General features: G+C 51.9%; 1 protein-coding gene across 1 annotated transcript in view; it reads left to right on the top strand.

The window, feature by feature from the left end:
* Positions 1–18,161, top strand: part of ANKRD52 (ankyrin repeat domain 52) — a 58,746-nt gene that overhangs the window by 30,235 nt on the left and 10,350 nt on the right. The window contains exons 18-27 of the mRNA XM_064401217.1: positions 442–643; positions 3,669–3,756; positions 4,945–5,062; positions 7,491–7,710; positions 9,474–9,561; positions 10,210–10,293; positions 11,464–11,609; positions 13,430–13,512; positions 14,926–15,008; positions 16,426–16,517. Coding sequence (XP_064257287.1) covers positions 442–643; positions 3,669–3,756; positions 4,945–5,062; positions 7,491–7,710; positions 9,474–9,561; positions 10,210–10,293; positions 11,464–11,609; positions 13,430–13,512; positions 14,926–15,008; positions 16,426–16,517 — 1,204 coding nt within the window. The remainder of the gene's footprint in view (positions 1–441; positions 644–3,668; positions 3,757–4,944; positions 5,063–7,490; positions 7,711–9,473; positions 9,562–10,209; positions 10,294–11,463; positions 11,610–13,429; positions 13,513–14,925; positions 15,009–16,425; positions 16,518–18,161) is intronic.

An 18,161-nucleotide genomic window follows, 5' to 3' on the forward strand; every position in this document is an offset into this window, starting at 1 on the left:
TGAAGGACACTTTGAGTTCCTGAGGGACATTTTGAGTACTTGAAGGACATTTTGGGTACCTGAGGAACAGTTTTGGTTAGCTGAAGGACACTTTGAGTACTTGAAGGACATTTCTGGGTACCTGAGGGACACTTTGAGTTCCTGAAGGACACTTTGAGTTCCTGAGGGACATTTTGGGTACCTGAGGGACACTTTGGGTGCCTGAAGGACATTTTGGGTACCTGAGGGACACTTTGAGTTCCTGAGGGACACTTTGAGTTCCTGAGGGACATTTTGAGTACTTGAAGGACATTTTGGGTACCCAAGGGACAGTTTTGGTTAACTGAAGGACACTTTGAGTTCCTGAAGGACATTTTGGGTACCTGAGGGACACTTTGGGTGCCCAAGGGACATTTGTAAGTACCTGAGGGACACTTCCACGTGCGTGTGCCCCGTCCCCAGGCCTACAATGGTCACTGTGAAGCCCTGAAGGCTCTGGCTGAGACGCTGGTGAACCTGGACGTGCGGGACCACAAGGGCCGCACCGCGCTCTACCTGGCCACGGAGCGCGGCGCCAGCGAGTGCGTGCAGGTGCTCACCAGCCACGGCGCCTCCGCCCTGGTCAAGGAGAGGAAGAGGAAGTGGACGCCTCTCCACGCTGCAGGTGGCACCTGGCGGGGTTCCTGAGGGGTTCTGGAATGTTCTGGGAGGGTTCCTGAGGGGTTCTGGAGGGGTTCTGGAATGTTCAGGGAGGGTTCTGGGGGTGTTTTGGGTTCTGGGAGGGTTCCTGAGGGGTTCTGGAATGTTCTGGGAGGGTTCTGGGGGTGTTTGGGGTTCTGGGAGGGTTCTGGGGGTGTCCTGGGAGGGTTCCTGAGGGGTTCTGGGAGGGTTCTTGGGGTGTTCCAGGTCCTGGGAAGGTTCCTGAGGGGTTCCTGAGGGGTTCTGGAATGTTCTGGGAGAGTTCTTGGGGTGTTTGGCGTCCTGGGAGGGTTCCTGAGAGGTTCTGGAATGTTCTGGGAGGGTTCTGGGGGTGTTTTGGGTTCTGAGAGGATTCCTGAGGGGTTCTGGGAGGGTTCTGGGGGTGTTTGGTGTCCTGGGAGGGTTCTGGGAAGGTCCTTGGAGGGTTCTGGTGGTGTTCTGGGCTCCTGAAGGTCCTGGGAGGGTTCCTGAGGGGTTCTGGAAGGGTTCTGGAATGTTCTGGGAGACTTCTTGGGGTGTTCTGGGTCTTGGGAGGGTTCTGGGGGTGTTCTGGGGGTGTTTTGTGTCCTGGGAGGGTGCTGGGGTTGTTCTGGGAGGGTTCCTGAGGGGTTCTAGGGCTCCTGAAGGTCCTGGGAGGGTTCCCAAAGTGACTTGGGAGGGTTGTGTAAGGTTCTGGAATGTCCTGGGAGGGTTCCTGAGGGGTTCTGGAAGGGTTCTGGAATGTCCTTGGAGGGTTCTGGGGGTGTTCTGGGGCTCCTCAAGGTCCTGGAAGGGATGAGGATGGGGCCCTACAGAACCCAAAACCCCTCAGGAAGGGTTCAGCCCCTTCCTGAGGATTTGGGGGTTTCTGACTTGTCATCCCTTTTTCCTTGTCGCTCTTCCTCATCCCCCTTTGCTCATCTCTCTTTTCTTTGTCCCATTTTTCCTCATCCCTTTTTTCTCATCCCTCTTTTCCTCCTCTCTCTTTACCTTGTTTTCTCTTTTCCTCATCCCATTTCTCTTCCTCATCCCATTTTTTCTCATCCCATTTTTCCTCCTCCCTCTTTTCTCCTTTGTCTTCTCCTCATCCGTCTTTTCTCATCCCTGTTCTTCTCATCTCTGTTTTCCCCGTCCCTCATTTCCTCCTCCCATTTTCCTTCTCCCTTTTCCTCCTCCCTTTTCCTCCCCCCCATTTTCCTCCTCCCATTTCCCTGTCCCATTTCCCTGTCCCTTTTCCTTCTCCCATTTCCTCCTCCCCTTTTCCACCTCCCATTTTCCTCCTCCCATTTCCCTGTCTCTTTTCCTCCTCCCATTTTCCACCTCCCATTTCCTTCTCCCTCTCTTCCTCCTCCCATTTCCTCCTCCCTCATTTCCTCCTCCCTTTTCCTCCTCCCCTTTTCCTCCTCCGTCTTTTCCTTCTCCCTTTTTCCTCCTCCCATTTTCCTCCCCCCTCATTTCCTTCTCCCTTTTTCCTCCTCCCATTTTCCTCCCCCCTCATTTCCTCCTCCCTTTTCCATCTCCTCCCTTTTCCTCCTCCTCCCATTTTCCTCCTCCATTTTCCTCATCCCTTTTCCTCCTCCGTCTTTTCCTTCTCCCTTTTGTCCTCCTCCCTTTTCCTCCTCCCTTTTCCTCCTCCCTTTTCCTCCTCCATTTTCCCCCTCCCTTTTCCTCCTCCCTTTTTCTCATCCCTCATTTCCTCCTCCCTTTTCCTCCTCCCATTTTCCTCCCCCCTCATTTCCACCTCCCATTTCCCTGTCCCTTTTCCTCCTCCCATTTTCCTCCTCCCTTTTCCTCATCCCTTTTCCTCCTCCCTCATTTTCTCCTCCCATTTCCCTGTCCCATTTTCCTTCTCCCTTTTCCTCCTCCCATTTTCCCCCTCCCTCATTTCCTCCTCCCCTTTTCCTCCTCCCTTTTCTCTGTCCCTTTTCCTTCTCCCATTTCCCTCCTCCCATTTTCCCCCTCCCATTTCCCTGTCTCTTTTCCACCTCCCATTTTCCCCCTCCCATTTCCTCCTCCCTTTTTCTCCTCCCTTTTCCACCTCCCATTTTCTTCCTCCCTTTTTCTCCTCCCTTTTCCTCCTCCTTTTCCTCATCCCTCATTCCTTCCTCCTTTTCCTCCTCCCTCTCTTCCTCCTCCCTTTTTCTCCTCCCTTTTCCTCCTCGCTTTTCCTCATCCCTTTTCCTCATCCCTCATTTCCTCCTACCTTTTCCCTGTCCCTTTTCCTCCTCCCATTTTCCTCCTTGCTTTTCCTCATCCCTTTTCCTTCTCCCTTTTTCCCCCTCCCATTTTCCACCTCCCATTTCCCTGTCCCTTTTCCTCCTCCATTTTCCACCTCCCATTTTCCTCCTCCCTTTTCCTCCTCCCTTTTCCTCCTCCATTTTCCACCTCCCATTTTCCTCCTCCATTTTCCTCCTCCCATTTTCCTTCTCCCTTTTCCTCCTCCCATTTCCCTCTCCCTTTTCCTCCTCCCATTTTCCACCTCCCATTTCCTCCTCCCTCTCTTCCTCCTCCCATTTTCCTCCTCCCATTTTCCTCCCCCCTCATTTCCTCCTCCCTTTTCCATCTCCTCCCTTTTCCTCCTCCTCCCATTTCCCTGTCCCTTTTCCTCCTCCCATTTTCCTCCTCCATTTTCCTCATCCCTTTTCCTCCTCCCCTTTTCCTCCTCCGTCTTTTCCTCCTCCCTTTTCCTCCTCCCATTTTCCTCCTCCCTTTTCCTCCTCCCTCATTTCCTCCTCCCCTTTCCTGCTCCCGTTTTCCTTCTCCCTTTTTCCTCCTCCCATTTCCCTGTCCCTTATCCTCCTCCCTTTTCCTCCTCCATTTTCCCCCTCCCATTTTCCCCCTCCCATTTCCCTCCTCCCATTTCCCTGTCCCATTTCCCTGTCCCATTTCCCTGTCCCATTTCCCTGTCCATTTTCCCCCTCCCATTTCCCTGTCCCTTTTCCCCCTCCCTTTTCCCCCTCCCATTTCCCTGTCCCTCTCCCCCTCCTTTCCCGGTTCGTTCCCGTGCCCAGCTGCCAACGGGAACACGGATTCCCTGCACCTCCTGATCGACAGCGGCGAGCGGGCGGACATCACCGACGTCATGGACATCCACGGCCAGTGAGTGCCACCCGCGGCCACCAGAGCCACCGGGCCAGCCGGGGGCACCTGCTGCAAGGTCCCAGCTTGGGATGAGGACCAGGAGAGATCCCTCGGCAGCTGCAGCGCAGCTGGAATTTGGGATATTCGTTAATTGGGTTTATTAGTGATAAAATCACGGCGGGATCATGGGAGGGAAAATGGTTCCCAAGGAGCTTCTCCTGACCCTTCCCAGCTCCTTCCTGAGGAGTGGGAGCTGTGCTCAGTCCATCCCACGTCCTCTGCACAAGAACCTTCCGTTCTTTCCTGCTTAAATATCTTATCCAGAGGTGCCACCACCATTCTAAGTGTCCTTCACACCATTTCTGAGTGTCCTTCAGCACCATTCCTGATTGTCCTTCAGCACCATTCCCGATTGTCCCTCTCCACCATTCCTGATTGTCCCTCACCACCATTCCTGTGTCCTTCACCACCGTGGTTTCCATGAATTCTCCATCCCTTTCCCCTCCAGTTTCTTGGCGGTCTCCATGAATTCTTGGTGGTCTCCATGAATTCGCCATTCCAACTCTTCCAATTTCTTGGCGGTCTCCATGAATTCTTGGTGGTCTCCATGAATTCGCCATTCCAACTCTTCCAATTTCTTGGTGGTCTCCATGATCTCCATCCCTTTCCCCCAGTTTCTTGGTGGTCTCCATGAATTCTCCATCCCCTCCAGTTTCTTGGTAGTTTCCATGAATTCTCCATCCCAACTCCTCCAATTCCTTGGTGGTCTCCATGAGTTCTCCATCCCTTTCCCCCCAGTTTCCTGGTGGTCTCCATGATCTCCATCCCTTTCCCCCCAGTTTCTTGGTGGTCTCCATGAATTCTCCATCCCAACTTCTCCAATTCCTTGGTGGTCTCCATGAGTTCTCCATCCCCTCCCATTTCTTGGTGGTCTCCATGATCTCCATCCCCTCCCATTTCTTGGTGGTCTCCATGAGTTCTCCATCCCTTCCCCCCAGTTTCCTGGTGGTCTCCAATGCATTCTCCATCCCAACCCCTCCAGTTTCCTGGTGGTCTCCATGAGTTCTCCATCCCTTTCCCCCAGTTTCCTGGTGGTCTCCATGATCTCCATCCCTTCCCCCCCAGTTTCTTGGTGGTCTCCATGATCTCCATCCCTTTCCCCCCAGTTTCCTGGTGGTCTCCATGATCTCCATCCCTTTCCCCCAGGACCCCTCTGATGCTGGCCATCATGAACGGCCACGTGGACTGTGTCCATCTCCTGCTGGACAAGGGCTCCACGGCCGACGCCGCCGACAAGAGGGGCCGGACCGCGCTGCACCGGGGGGTCAGTGGGGTCTGGGGTCAGTGGGGTCTAGGGTTTGGGGTTACTGGAGTCTGGAGTCAGTGGGGATTTGGGGTCAGTGGGGTCTGGGGTCTGGGGTCTCTGGGTATCTGGGGTTTGGGGTCACTGGGGTCTGGGGTCAGTGGGGTCTGGGGTCTGGGGTCACTGGGGGTCTGGGGTCTCTGGGGTCTGGGGTCCTGGGTCACTGGGGTCTGGGGTCACTGGGGTCTGGGGTCTCTGGGGCCTGAGGTCTCTGGGGTCTGGGGTCAGTGGGGTCTGGGGTCTCTGGGGCCTGCGGTCTCTGGGGTCTGGGGTCAGTGGGGTTCTGGGGTCTCTGGGGTCTGGGGTCACTGGGGGTCTGGGGTCACTGGGGTCTGTGGTCTCTGGAGTCTGGGGTCAGTGGGGTCTGGGGTCAGTGGGGTCTGGGGTCTCTGGGGCCTGCGGTCTCTGGGGTCTGGGGTCAGTGGGGTCTGTGGTCTCTGGGGTCTGGGGTCAGTGGGGTCTGGGGTCAGTGGGGTCTGGGGTCTCTGGGGTCTGAGGTCACTGGGGGTCTGGGGTCAGTGGGGTCTGGGGTCTCTGGGGTCTGGGGTCACTGGGGGTCTGGGGTCAGTGGGGTCAGTGGGGTCTCTGGGGTCTGGGGTTACTGGGGGTCTGGGGTCTCTGCGGTCTGGGGTCTCTGGGGTCTGGGGTCAGTGGGGTCTGGGGTCAGTGGGGTCTGGGGTCACTGGGGGTCTGGGGTCAGTGGGGTCTGGGGTCCTGGGTCAGTGGGGTCTGGGGTCACTGGGGTCAGTGGGGTCTGGGGTCAGGGGTCTCTGGGGTCTGGGGTCACTGGGGGTCTGGGGTCAGTAGGGTTTGGGGTCAGTGGGGTCTGGGGTCTGGGTGTCTGGGGTCAGTAGGGTTTGGGGTCAGTGGGGTCTGGGGTCAGTGGGGTCCTGGGTTAGTGGGGTCCGGGGTCTCTGGGGTCTGGGGTCAGTGGGTCTGGAGTCACTTGGGTCTGGGTCAGTGGGGTTTGGGGTCAGTGGGTGTCTGGGGGGTCTGGGGTCCTGGGTCAGTGGGGTCTGTGGTCACTGGGTGTCTGGGTTACTGGGGTCTGAGGTCTGGGGTCTCTGGGGGTGTGGGTCAGTGCGGTCTGGGGTCACTTGGGTCTGGGTCAGTGGGGTCTGGGGTCACTGGGGTCTGAGGTCTGGGGTCTCTGGGGAGGTTTGTGTTGTTTTAGAAGTTTTATTCTGTGTTTGGTCTTATGGGAAGAGTGATGTAATATCGATGTTATAATTGTATTAGATATAGATATGTAGGTATAGATAAATAGATCTATAGATACAGATATCTGTAGGTACATAGATACACAGGGATAGATAGATATATAGATAGATATAGACATAGATTAGATATAGATAAATAGATCTATAGATATTGATAGCTATTGATAGATATATAGAGATATATGTAGATATAGAGAAACAGATCTATAGATATGTAGATGTATAGATCTATAGATAGATATATATAGTTATAGAAAATAGGTATAGATACATGTAGATAGATATGTAGATATATAGATATATATGGATATATGTGATAGAGATAGAGATAAATAGATATATAGATATAGGCATAAAAAATATAAAAAACTAAAGCCTGAGGCATCCCACTAAGCCAGCACAGAATCAGAAAAATATTTAAAATATAAATATATATATACACATACACACACACACACACATACACACACACACGCACACACACACATATATATATAAATTTTTTAATATGTTAAAACCTATAAAAAGCTGAAAGCTGAGGCCCACCACTCACCCACAAGCCTCTCCCCGCAGGCGGTGCCGGGCTGCGAGGACTGCCTGGCTGCCCTGCTGGACCACGATGGATCTGTGGAGATATGGAGATATTGATTAGATAGATAGATAGATAGATAGACAGATAGATAGATAGATAGATAGATAGATAGATAGATAGATAGATAGATAGATAGATGGATGGATGATAGAGAGATAGAGAGATAGAGAGATAGATGATAGATCGATATAGATATAGAGATATAGAGATAGAGACATAAGAAAATATAAAAAAGTAAAGCCTGGAGTATTCCACTAAGCCAGCACAGAATCTGAAAAATATAACAAATATAAATATATATATATAAAATTTATATATATATATATATATATATATATATATATATATAATTATAAAAACCTAAAACCTGAGGCACCCCACTAAGCCAGCACAGAATCAGAAAAATATGTAAAATATGAATATATATATACACATATATGTATACACACATATATACATATATATATACACATATATATATATATATATATATGTATATAATTTTTTAATACATTAACAACAATAAAAAGCTGAATCCTGCGGCACCCCACTAACCCACAAGCCCCTTCCCCCGCAGGCGGTGACGGGCTGCGAGGACTGCCTGGCTGCCCTGCTGGACCACGATGCCTTTGTCCTGTGCCGGGACTTCAAGGGCCGCACCCCGATCCACTTCGCCTCGGCCTGCGGCCACCTGGAGGCGCTGCGGGCGCTGCTGCGCGCCGCGCTGGCCACCGACCCGCTGGACGCCGGCGTGGACTACAGCGGCTACTCGCCCATGCACTGGGCCTCCTACAGCGGTGAGGGGCTGCTCTCTTCTTTTGGGGTTTTTTTGGGGTTTTTTGGGTCAGTCATGGACTACAGCGGCTACTCGCCCATGCACTGGGCCTCCTACAGCGGTGAGGGGCTGCTCTTCTCTTCTCTTGGGGTTTTGGGGTTTTTTGGGGATTTTTGGGGGGTTTTTTGGGGGTTTATTTGGGGGGTTTTTGGGGGTTTCATAGTGAACTACAGCGGCTACTCGCCCGTGCACTGGGCCTCCTACAGTGGTGAGGGGCTGCCGTCCTCTTCTTTTGGGGTTTTTTGGGGTTTTTTTTTGTGTTTTTTTTTTTTCTGGATTTTTTGGGGTTTTTTTCTGGATTTTTGGGGGTTTTATCTAGGTTTTTTGGGGTTTTTTTTGGGTCTGTCATGGACTACAGCGGCTACTCGCCCATGCACTGGGCCTCCTACAGTGGTGAGGGGCTGCTCTTCTCTTCTCTTGGGGTTTTGGGGTTTTTTGGGGATTTTTGGGGGGTTTTTTGGAGGTTTTTTTGGGGGGTTTTTGGGGGTTTCATAGTGGACTACAGCGGCTACTCGCCCGTGCACTGGGCCTCCTACAGTGGTGAGGGCCTCGTCTACTTTTCTTGGGGTTTTGGGGGTTTTTTGGTTTTTTTCTGGATTTTTTTGGGTTTTTTTGGGGTCTTTCTGGATTTTAGGGAGGTTTTTTGCAGTGTTTTTTGGGTCTGTCATGGACTACAGCGGCTGCTCACCCATGCACTGGGCCTCCTACAGCGGTGAGGGGCTGCTCTTCTCTTCTTTTGGGGTTTTGGGTTTTTTTGGGGATTTTTTGGGGTTTTTTTGGGTTTTTTTTCTGGGTTTTTGGGGGTTTTTCGGGGTTTTTGTGGTGGACTACAGCGGCTACTCGCCCATGCACTGGGCCTCCTACAGCGGTGAGGGGCTGCTCTTCTCTTCTCTTGGGGTTTTGGGGTTTTTTTGGTTTTTTTCTGGATTTTTTTGGGGTTTTTTTGGGGGGGTTTTATGGAATTTTTTTTGTTTTTATGGGGGTTTTTTTGGGTCAGTCATGGACTACAGCGGGTGCTCGCCCATGCACTGGGCCTCCTACAGTGGTGAGAGCCTCATCTGCTCCAAAATCCAAATGGTCCTCCTGTTCTTTTGGAGTTTTTGGCTTTGTTTTTTTGTTGTTGTTGGTTTGTTTTGTGTTTTGGGGGTTTTTTTCTGGAGATTTTTGTTTGGTTTTTATTTTTTCTGGGTTTTTTGGGGGTTTTTTTTTGCTCCATGGTGGCCTCCTCACCCATGCACTGGATGCACTGGGCCTCTTGCAGTGCTGAGACCCTGCCCTGCCTCTTCCAAAATTTTGGGTTTTTTTTCCTTTTGGTTTGGGGTTTTTTTTTCCCCCATCAGAATCCTTTAAAAAAAGGATGAAACTGGGAAAGGAGCAATTCCAGAGCAGCTTCCTGCAGGATTTGTGGGGTGGCTGAAGGTGGGACTGAGGCATCAGGAAGGGACATCCCTGTGGGGGCCGTGAGTCCTTCAGGGAATCAAAACCCTAAATTCCTTCAGGGAATCAAAAACCATTAAAAATGTGGAATAAAAACCTCCTCAAGCTGCTGCCAGTAGGAAATGAATCCCCTGGGAAGGATTTTGGGCACTTTTTGGGGTCTGTGGCTCATTGGGCAGCTTGGGGTCACTCCCAGCTTGGGCTCGATGATTTAGGGGGGATTTTCCAACCTGTGGGATTTTGGGATTTAGGGAAAAGCTGCTCCAGCTGCTGCTGCTCTCTCCTCAGGGCACGAAGATTGTCTTGAATTGTTACTTGAACACAACCCGTTCGCGTACCTAGAAGGAAATCCCTTCACTCCATTGCACTGTGCAGTGTAAGTGACACCCCAAAAGGGTTTGGGGTTTGGGGAGGGGATAAAAGGGGAATTTTATCCCAAAATGATTCTGGGGTTTGGAGCTCCTGGGATGGGCTGAAAGGGGAGTTTTACCCCAAAATGGTTCTGGGGTTTGGGGAGGGGATAAAAGGGGAATTTTATCCCAAAATGGTTCTGGGGTTTGGGGCCCCTGGAGGGGATAAAAGGGGAATTTTACCCCAAAATGATTCTGGGGTTTGGAGCCCCCCAGGATGGGCCAAAAGGGGAATTTCACCCCAAAATGATTCTGGGGTTTGGGGCCCCCAGGAGGGGCTGAAAGGGGAATTTTACCCCAAAAGAATTCTGGGGTTTGGAGCCCCCAGGATGGGCCAAAAGGGGAATTTTACCCCAAAAATAATTCCAATAATTCCACGCCTTTGAGACCTGGTAAGGGGAGTTTTACCCCAAAAGAATTCTGGGGTTTGGGGCCCCCAGGAGGGGCTGAAAGGGGAATTTTACCCCAAAATGATTCTGGGGTTTGGAGCTCCTGCATTGGGCTGAAAGGGGAATTTTACCCCAAAAGAATTCCAATAACTGCAATACCTCCGTGCCTTGCCCTTGGGCAGTTCTGCCCAGCCATTCCTGACCTGCCCTGTGTTTAATTAACAGAATTAACAACCAGGAGGGCGCTGCAGAAATGCTGGTGGAAGCTCTGGGTGCCAAGATTGTGAATAGCAGAGATGCCAAAGGAAGGTGAGCGGGAGCCAGGCGCACCTAAAGGGTTAAATTTGGTATCAATTTAAAGGGTTTTCATTTATAAATGAGTATTGTCATTTATTAGTGTTTGAAGTCATTATTTAAATTCATTATTTTAATTTATTCATGGTTTATTCACTATATTCCCTTTGTTGGTATTGATTTATTAATAATTTAATTGGTAATAAAATAGTTAAAATTATTAAATAATGTATTAATAAATTAATATTTTAATTTATTATTATTTTAAGTCATTATTTTAATTTATTCATGTTTTATTCACTATATTCCCTTTGTTGATATTGATTTATTAATAGTTTAATTGGTCATAAAATAGTTAAAATTATTAAATAATGTATTAATACATTAATATTTCAATTTATTATTAAGTCATTATTTTAATTTATTCATGTTTTATTCACTATATTCACTTTGTTGGTATTGATTTATTAATAGTTTAATTGGTCATAAAATAGTTAAAATTATTAAATAATGTATTAATACATTAATATTTCAATTTATTATTAAGTCATTATTTTAATTTATTCATGTTTTAGTCACTATATTCCCTTTGTTGGTATTGATTTATTAATAGTTTAATTGGTCATAAAATAGTTAAAATTATTAAATAATGTATTAATACATTAATATTTCAATTTATTATTAAGTCATTATTTTAATTTATTCATGTTTTATTCACTATATTCACTTTGTTGGTATTGATTTATTAATAGTTTAATTGGTAACAAAATAATTAAAATTATTAAATAATGTATTAATCAAATCAATAAAAATAAAATAAAATAAAAATAATAAAATAAAATAAAATAAAATACAATAAAATAAAATAAAATAAAATAAAATAAATAAAATAAAATAAAATAACATAAAATAAAATAACATAAAATAAAATAAAAATTAAAAAATAAAATAAAATTAAATTAAAATAAAATAAAATAAAATAAATAAAATAAAATAAAGATAAAACAACATAAAATAAAATAACAAAATAAAATTGAAAAAAAATAAAATAAAAATTTAAAAATGAAATGAAATGAAATGAAAAATATGAATTTAAACCATTCTTCATTTTAAACTCTAACCCAACCCTACGAGTCGAGCGCAGCGGTCCGGCCGGGTCTCTGCCCTGAGTGTCTTTCCCCCCAGGACCCCCCTTCACGCCGCTGCCTTCGCAGACAACGTCCGCGCGCTGCAGCTGCTGCTGCGCCACCGCGCCCAGGTGGACACGGCCGACAAGATGGGCAGGACCCCCCTGATGGTGGCATCGGAGCACGGGCACACGGCGGCACTGGGTGCGTCTGTGGGGTGGGATGGGATGGGATGGGATGGGATGGGATGGGATGGGATGGGATGGGATGGGATGGGATGGGATGGGATGGGATGGGCTGCCAGGGCACTGCCAGCCCAACGTGGGTCTGGGGTTTGGAGCATCCAGGATGGGCTGAAAGGGAGCTGGGATGGGCTGGGCTGGGCTGCCAGGGGAGTTTACCCCAAAATGGTTCTGGGGTTTGGAGCATCCAGGATGGGCTGAAAGGGAGCTGGGCTGGGCTGGGCTGGGCTGGGCTGTCAGGGGAGTTTACCCCAAAATGGTTTTGGGGTTTGGAGCATCCAGGATGGGCTGGAAGGGAGCTGGGATGGCCCGGGCTGCCAGGGCACTGCCACCCCAAAATGGTTCTGGGGTTTGGAGCATCCAGGATGGGCTGAAAGGGAGCTGGGCTGGGCTGGGCTGGGCTGCCAGGGAGTTCTACACCAAAATGGTTTTGGGGCTGGAGCCAAAGGATGGGCTGGGAGCAAGCTGGGATAGACTGGGATGAGCTGGGATGGGATGGGATGGGATGGGATGGGATGGGATGGGATGGGATGGGATGGGCTGCCAGGGCACTGCCAGCCCAACGTGGGTCTGGGGTTTGGAGCATCCAGGATGGGCTGAAAGGGAGCTGGGCTGGGCTGGGCTGGGCTGGGCTGGGCTGGGCTGGGCCGGGCTGCCAGGGAGTTCTACACCAAAATGGTTTTGGGGTTTGGAGGCAGAGGATGGGCTAAAAGGGAGCTGGGATGGGCTGGGCTGGGCTGGGCTGGGCTGGGCTGCCAGGGGAGTTTACCCCAAAATGGTTTTGGGGTTTGGAGCATCCAGGATGGGCTGGGAGGGAGCTGGGATAGACTGGGATGGGATGGGATGGGATGGGATGGGATGGGATGGGATGGGATGGGATGGGATGGGATGGGATGGGATGGGATTCTTCTTCTGCCCCTGTTGAGGTCAGGACTGAGGCTCCTGAGATGATGTTTCATGTTCACACTCAGGTGTTTGTCTGTGTTAGGATATTTCACATTCAGACTCAAATATTTATTATCTCTTACCTGTATTATGATAGTTCCCATTCAGACTCAGCTGTTTGTTATTTCTCATCCATGTTACAATTCCACAGCAGCTAAAACCTGAGGCACCATACCTTGGATGTCAGAACTGCAGCTTAAAGCAGCACAAAATCTGAAAAATATAAAATATAACACCTGAGGCACCATACCTTGGATGTCAGAGCTACAGCTTAAAGCACAAAATCTGAAAAGCTTTCAGCACAAAATCTGAAAAATATAAAATCTAAACCTGAGGTATCATACTATGAGTGTCAGAACTACAGCTTAAAGCAGCACAAAATCTGAAAAATATAAAATCTAAACCTAAGGATCTGACCATGAATGTCAGAACTACAGCTTAAAGCAGCACAAAAGTTGAAAAATACAAAATCTAAACTCGAGGTACCATACTATGAGTGTCAGAACTACAGCTTAAAACGGCACAAAATCTGAAAAATATAAAATATAAACCTAAGGATCTGACCATGAATGTCAGAACTACAGCTTAAAGCACAAAATCTGAAAAGCTTTCAGCACAAAATCTGAAAAATACAAAATCTAAACCTGAGGTACCATACCTTGAATGTCAGAACTGCAGCTTAAAGCAGCACAAAAGTTGAAAAATATAAATTCCAAACCTGAGGCATCGAGGTGCTGCTCCTCCCAGGGGAGGGGACCCAGCTGTCCCCTCTCCTGGCAGGCTCTGGGGACATTTTTTGCCTCTTCCTCACAGTTCTCCTCCTCCTCCTCCTTGCAGAGTTCCTGCTGTTCCAAGCAAAAGCAAATATTACTGTGCTGGATGTCAACAAGAACACAGCTCTTCACCTGGCCTGCAGCAAGGTGGGGGCACGGCCGGCGCGGGCGGCACCTCTGGGACCCTTGGGTGTCCCCCTGGGCAGGGTGGCACCTCTGGGACCCTTCGGTGTCCCCCTGGGCAGGGCGGCACCTCTGGGACCCTTGGGTGTCCCCCTGGGCAGGGTGGCACCAGGGGCACGTGGTCACTGTGTCCATCCCACGGTGGTCACTTTGTCCAACCCACGGTGGTCACTCCCAAGCCATGGTGGTCACTGTGTCCAACCCGTGGTGGTCACTTTGTCCATTCCATGCTGGTCACTCCCAAGCCATGGTGGTCACTTTGTCCATTCCATGCTGGTCACTTTGTTCAGCCCATGGTGGTCACTTTGTCCAGTCCATGGTGGTCACTCCCAAGCCATGGTGGCAACCAGGGTCTTGTGGTCACTTTGTCCATTCCATGGTGGTCACTCCCAAGCCATGGTGGCAATCAGAGGCTTGTGGTCACTTTGTCCAAGACATGGTGGTCACTTTGTCCAACCCATGGTGGCAACCAGGGGCTTGTGGTCACTTTGTCCATTCCATGCTGGTCACTCCCAAGCCATGGTGGTCACTTTGTCCAGCCCATGGTGGTCACTTTGTCCAGCCCATGGTGGTCACTTTGTCCAGTCCATGGTGGTCACTCCCAAGCCATGGTGGTCACTTTGTCCATTCCATGGTGGTCACTTTGTCCAGCCCATGGTGGTCACTTTGTCCAACCCATGGTGGTCACTTTGTCCAGCCCATGGTGGTCACTCCCAAGCCATGGTGGTCACTTTGTCCATTCCATGGTGGTCACTTTGTCCAACCCACGGTGGTCACTTTGTCCATTCCATGGTGGTCACTTTGTCCAGCCCATGGTGGTCACTTTGTCCAGCCCATGGTGGTCACTCCCAAGCCATGGTGGTCACTTTGTCCAGCCCATGGTGGTCACTTTGTCCAGCCCATGGTGGTCACTGTCCATTCCATGGTGGTCACTTTGTCCATTCCATGGTGGTCACTTTGTCCAAGCCATGGTGGCACCAGGGGCTTGTGGTCACTTTGTCCAAGCCATGGTGGTCACTCCCAAGCCATGGTGGTCACTTTGTCCATTCCATGGTGGTCACTTTGTCCATTCCATGCTGGTCACTCCCAAGCCATGGTGGTCACTTTGTCCAACCCATGGTGGCACCAGGGGCTTGTGGTCACTTTGTCCAAGCCATGGTGGTCACTCCCAAGCCCTGGTGGTCACTTTGTCCATTCCATGGTGGCACCAGGGGCTCGTGGTCACTTTGTCCATTCCATGGTGGCACCAGGGGCTCGTGGTCACTTTGCCCATGCCGAGGAGGGAAGGGTGGGGGACAGCGGGTGCCAGGGTGGCCTGGGGGAGGGGACAGTTCTGGGAATGGTTCTGCTGCCCTGAGTGTCCCCGCGTGTCCCCAGGGCCATGAAAAGTGTGCCTTGTTGATCCTGGGGGAAACCCAAGACCTTGGCCTTATCAATGCAAGTAACAGTGCTCTGCAGATGTGAGTGTTTGCACAGCTGGGGGGCTGGGACTGGGACTGGGGGACTGGGGAACTGGGACTGGGGAACTGGGAATGGGGGAACTGGGAATGGGGGACTGGGAATGGGACTGGGGAACTGGGGAACTGGGAATGGGACTGGGGGAACTGGGAATGGGGGAACTGGGAATGGGGGAACTGGGAATGGGGGAACTGGGAATGGGACTGGGGAACTGGGACTGGGACTGGGGAACTGGGGAACTGGGAATGGGACTGGGAGTGGGACTGGGGAACTGGGGAACTGGGAATGGGACTGGGGAACTGGGGAACTGGGAATGGGACTGGGGGAACTGGGAATGGGGGAACTGGGAATGGGGGAACTGGGAATGGGACTGGGGAACTGGGACTGGGACTGGGGAACTGGGGAACTGGGAATGGGACTGGGAGTGGGACTGGGGAACTAGGGAACTGGGGAACTGGGAATGGGACTGGGGAACTGGGGAACTGGGAATGGGACTGGGGGAACTGGGAATGGGACTGGGGAACTGGGGAACTGGGAATGGGACTGGGGGAACTGGGAATGGGGAACTGGGAATGGGACTGGGGAACTGGGAATGGGACTGGGGGAACTGGGAATGGGGAACTGGGAATGGGACTGGGGAACTGGGAATGGGACTGGGGGAACTGGGAATGGGGAACTGGGAATGGGACTGGGGAACTGGGAATGGGACTGGGGGAACTGGGAATGGGGAACTGGGAATGGGACTGGGGAACTGGGAATGGGACTGGGAGTGGGACTGGGGTAGGACTGGGGGAATTGGGAATGGGACTGGGGAACTGGGAATGGGACTGGGGGAACTGGGAATGGGGAACTGGGAATGGGACTGGGGAACTGGGAATGGGACTGGGGAACTGGGGAACTGGGAATGGGGAACTGGGAATGGGACTGGGGAACTGGGAATGGGACTGGGGAACTGGGGAACTGGGAATGGGGAACTGGGAATGGGGAACTGGGAATGGGGAACTGGGAATGGGACTGGGGAACTGGGGAACTGGGAATGGGACTGGGAGTGGGACTGGGGAACTGGGAATGGGGGAATGGGGGAAAACTGGGAAATGTGTGAACGGGCGAGCCCTTGAACCCACTCAAAGGTTTTGGCAGGGGGTGCTCTGTGGGGTTTTGTGGTGGGATTTTATGGTAGGGTTTTGGGGTGGGATTTTGTGCTGAGGTTTTGTGCTGAGGTTTTGGGGTGGGATTTTGTGGTAGAGTTTTGGGGTGGGTTTTGTGGTGGGATTTTGTGGTGGGGTTTTGGGTGGGATTTTGTGATAGGGTTTTGTGGTAGGGTTTTGGGGTGAGATTTTGGGTGCGGTTTTGTGGTGGGATTTTGGGGTGAGGTTTTAGGGTGGGATTTAGGGGTTGTAATGCTTGGTCCCTGCCCAGGCCGCTGCACATCGCGGCGAGGAACGGCCTGGCCTCGGTGGTGCAGGCCCTGCTCAGCCGCGGGGCCACCGTGCTGGCTGTGGATGAAGAAGGTGCGTGTGCCCCGGGGTCCTTGGGGCTGCAGAGTCCCTGGGGAGCGCCCAGAGCCCGGGAGGGGCTCAGCCACAGCCACCCAGAGCACCCTGACACACCCCATCCCATACCCCACCCCACACCCCGTCCCACACCCCACACCCCATCCCACACCCCACACCCCATCCCACACCCCATCCCACACCCCACACCCCATCCCACACCCCACACCCCATCCCACACCCCATCCTGTACCCCACACCCCATCCCACACCCCACACCCCATCCCATACTGCACATCCCACACCTCATCCCACAACCCCACAATCCCCCAATCCCACACTCCATCTCACAACCCCAAAACACCACACCCCATCCCATGAACCCCCAGCCCCATACCCCTACACTGCATCCCACAGCCCCGCACCCCATCCTCCACCCCCAGAGCCCCCCAACCTCACACCCCTCACCCCTCATGGCTCGCTCTGTCCTTCAGGTCACACCCGATCCCACACCCCCCAGAATCCCACACCCCATTCCCCATCCTACACCTCCAGAACCCCACACCCCCTCACACCCCTCACCCCTCACAGGTCGCTCCGTCCCTCAGGTCACACCCCATCCCACACCCCCAGAACCCCACAATCCCACACCCCATTCCCCAGTCCCACACCCCATTTCCCAACCCCACATCCCAACCCCACACCCCCTTACCCCTCACGGCCGGCTCCATCCCTCAGGTCACACCCCAAGAACCCCACACCCCCAGAACCCCATTCCCCAGTCCCACACCCCTCACCCCTCATGGCCGGCTCCATCCCTCAGTTCACACCCCATTTCCCAACCCCACACGCCATTTCCCAGTCCCTCAGCCCTCACAGCCGGCTCCGTCCCTCAGATCACACCCCAAGAACCCCACACCCCCAGAACCCCACAACCCCACACCCCATTCCCCAGTCCCACACCCCTCAGCCCTCACGGCCGGCTCCGTCCCTCAGGTCACACCCCATTCCCAACCCCACACCCCATTCCCAATCCCACATCCCATCCCCAACCCCACACCCCTCACACCTCCTCATGGCTGGCTCCATCCCTCAGGTCACATCCCATTCCCCAACCCCACACGCCATTTCCCAGTCCCTCAGCCCTCACGGCCGGCTCCATCCCTCAGGTCACACCCCAAGAACCCCACACCCCCAGAACCCCACACCCCATTCCCAGTCCCTCACCCCTCACACCCCTCAGCCCTCACGGCCGGCTCTGTCCCTCAGGTCACACCCCATCCCACACCCCAACCCCACACCCCTCAGCCCTCACAGCCGGTTCCATCCCTCAGGTCACACCCCATTCCCCAACCCCACACCCCATTCCCAATCCCTCAGCCCTCACGGCCAGCTCCGTCCCTCAGATCACACCCCAAGAACCCCACACCCCCAGAACCCCACAACCCCACACCCCATTCCCCAGTCCCACACCCCTCAGCCCTCACGGCCGGCTCCGTCCCTCAGGTCACACCCCATTCCCAACCCCACACCCCATTCCCAATCCCACATCCCATCCCCAACCCCACACCCCTCACACCTCCTCATGGCTGGCTCCATCCCTCAGGTCACATCCCATTCCCCAACCCCACACGCCATTTCCCAGTCCCTCAGCCCTCACGG

Source organism: Passer domesticus, chromosome 31 (genome assembly GCF_036417665.1).
Source record: "Passer domesticus isolate bPasDom1 chromosome 31, bPasDom1.hap1, whole genome shotgun sequence".
Classification (NCBI taxonomy): Eukaryota; Metazoa; Chordata; class Aves; order Passeriformes; family Passeridae; genus Passer; species Passer domesticus.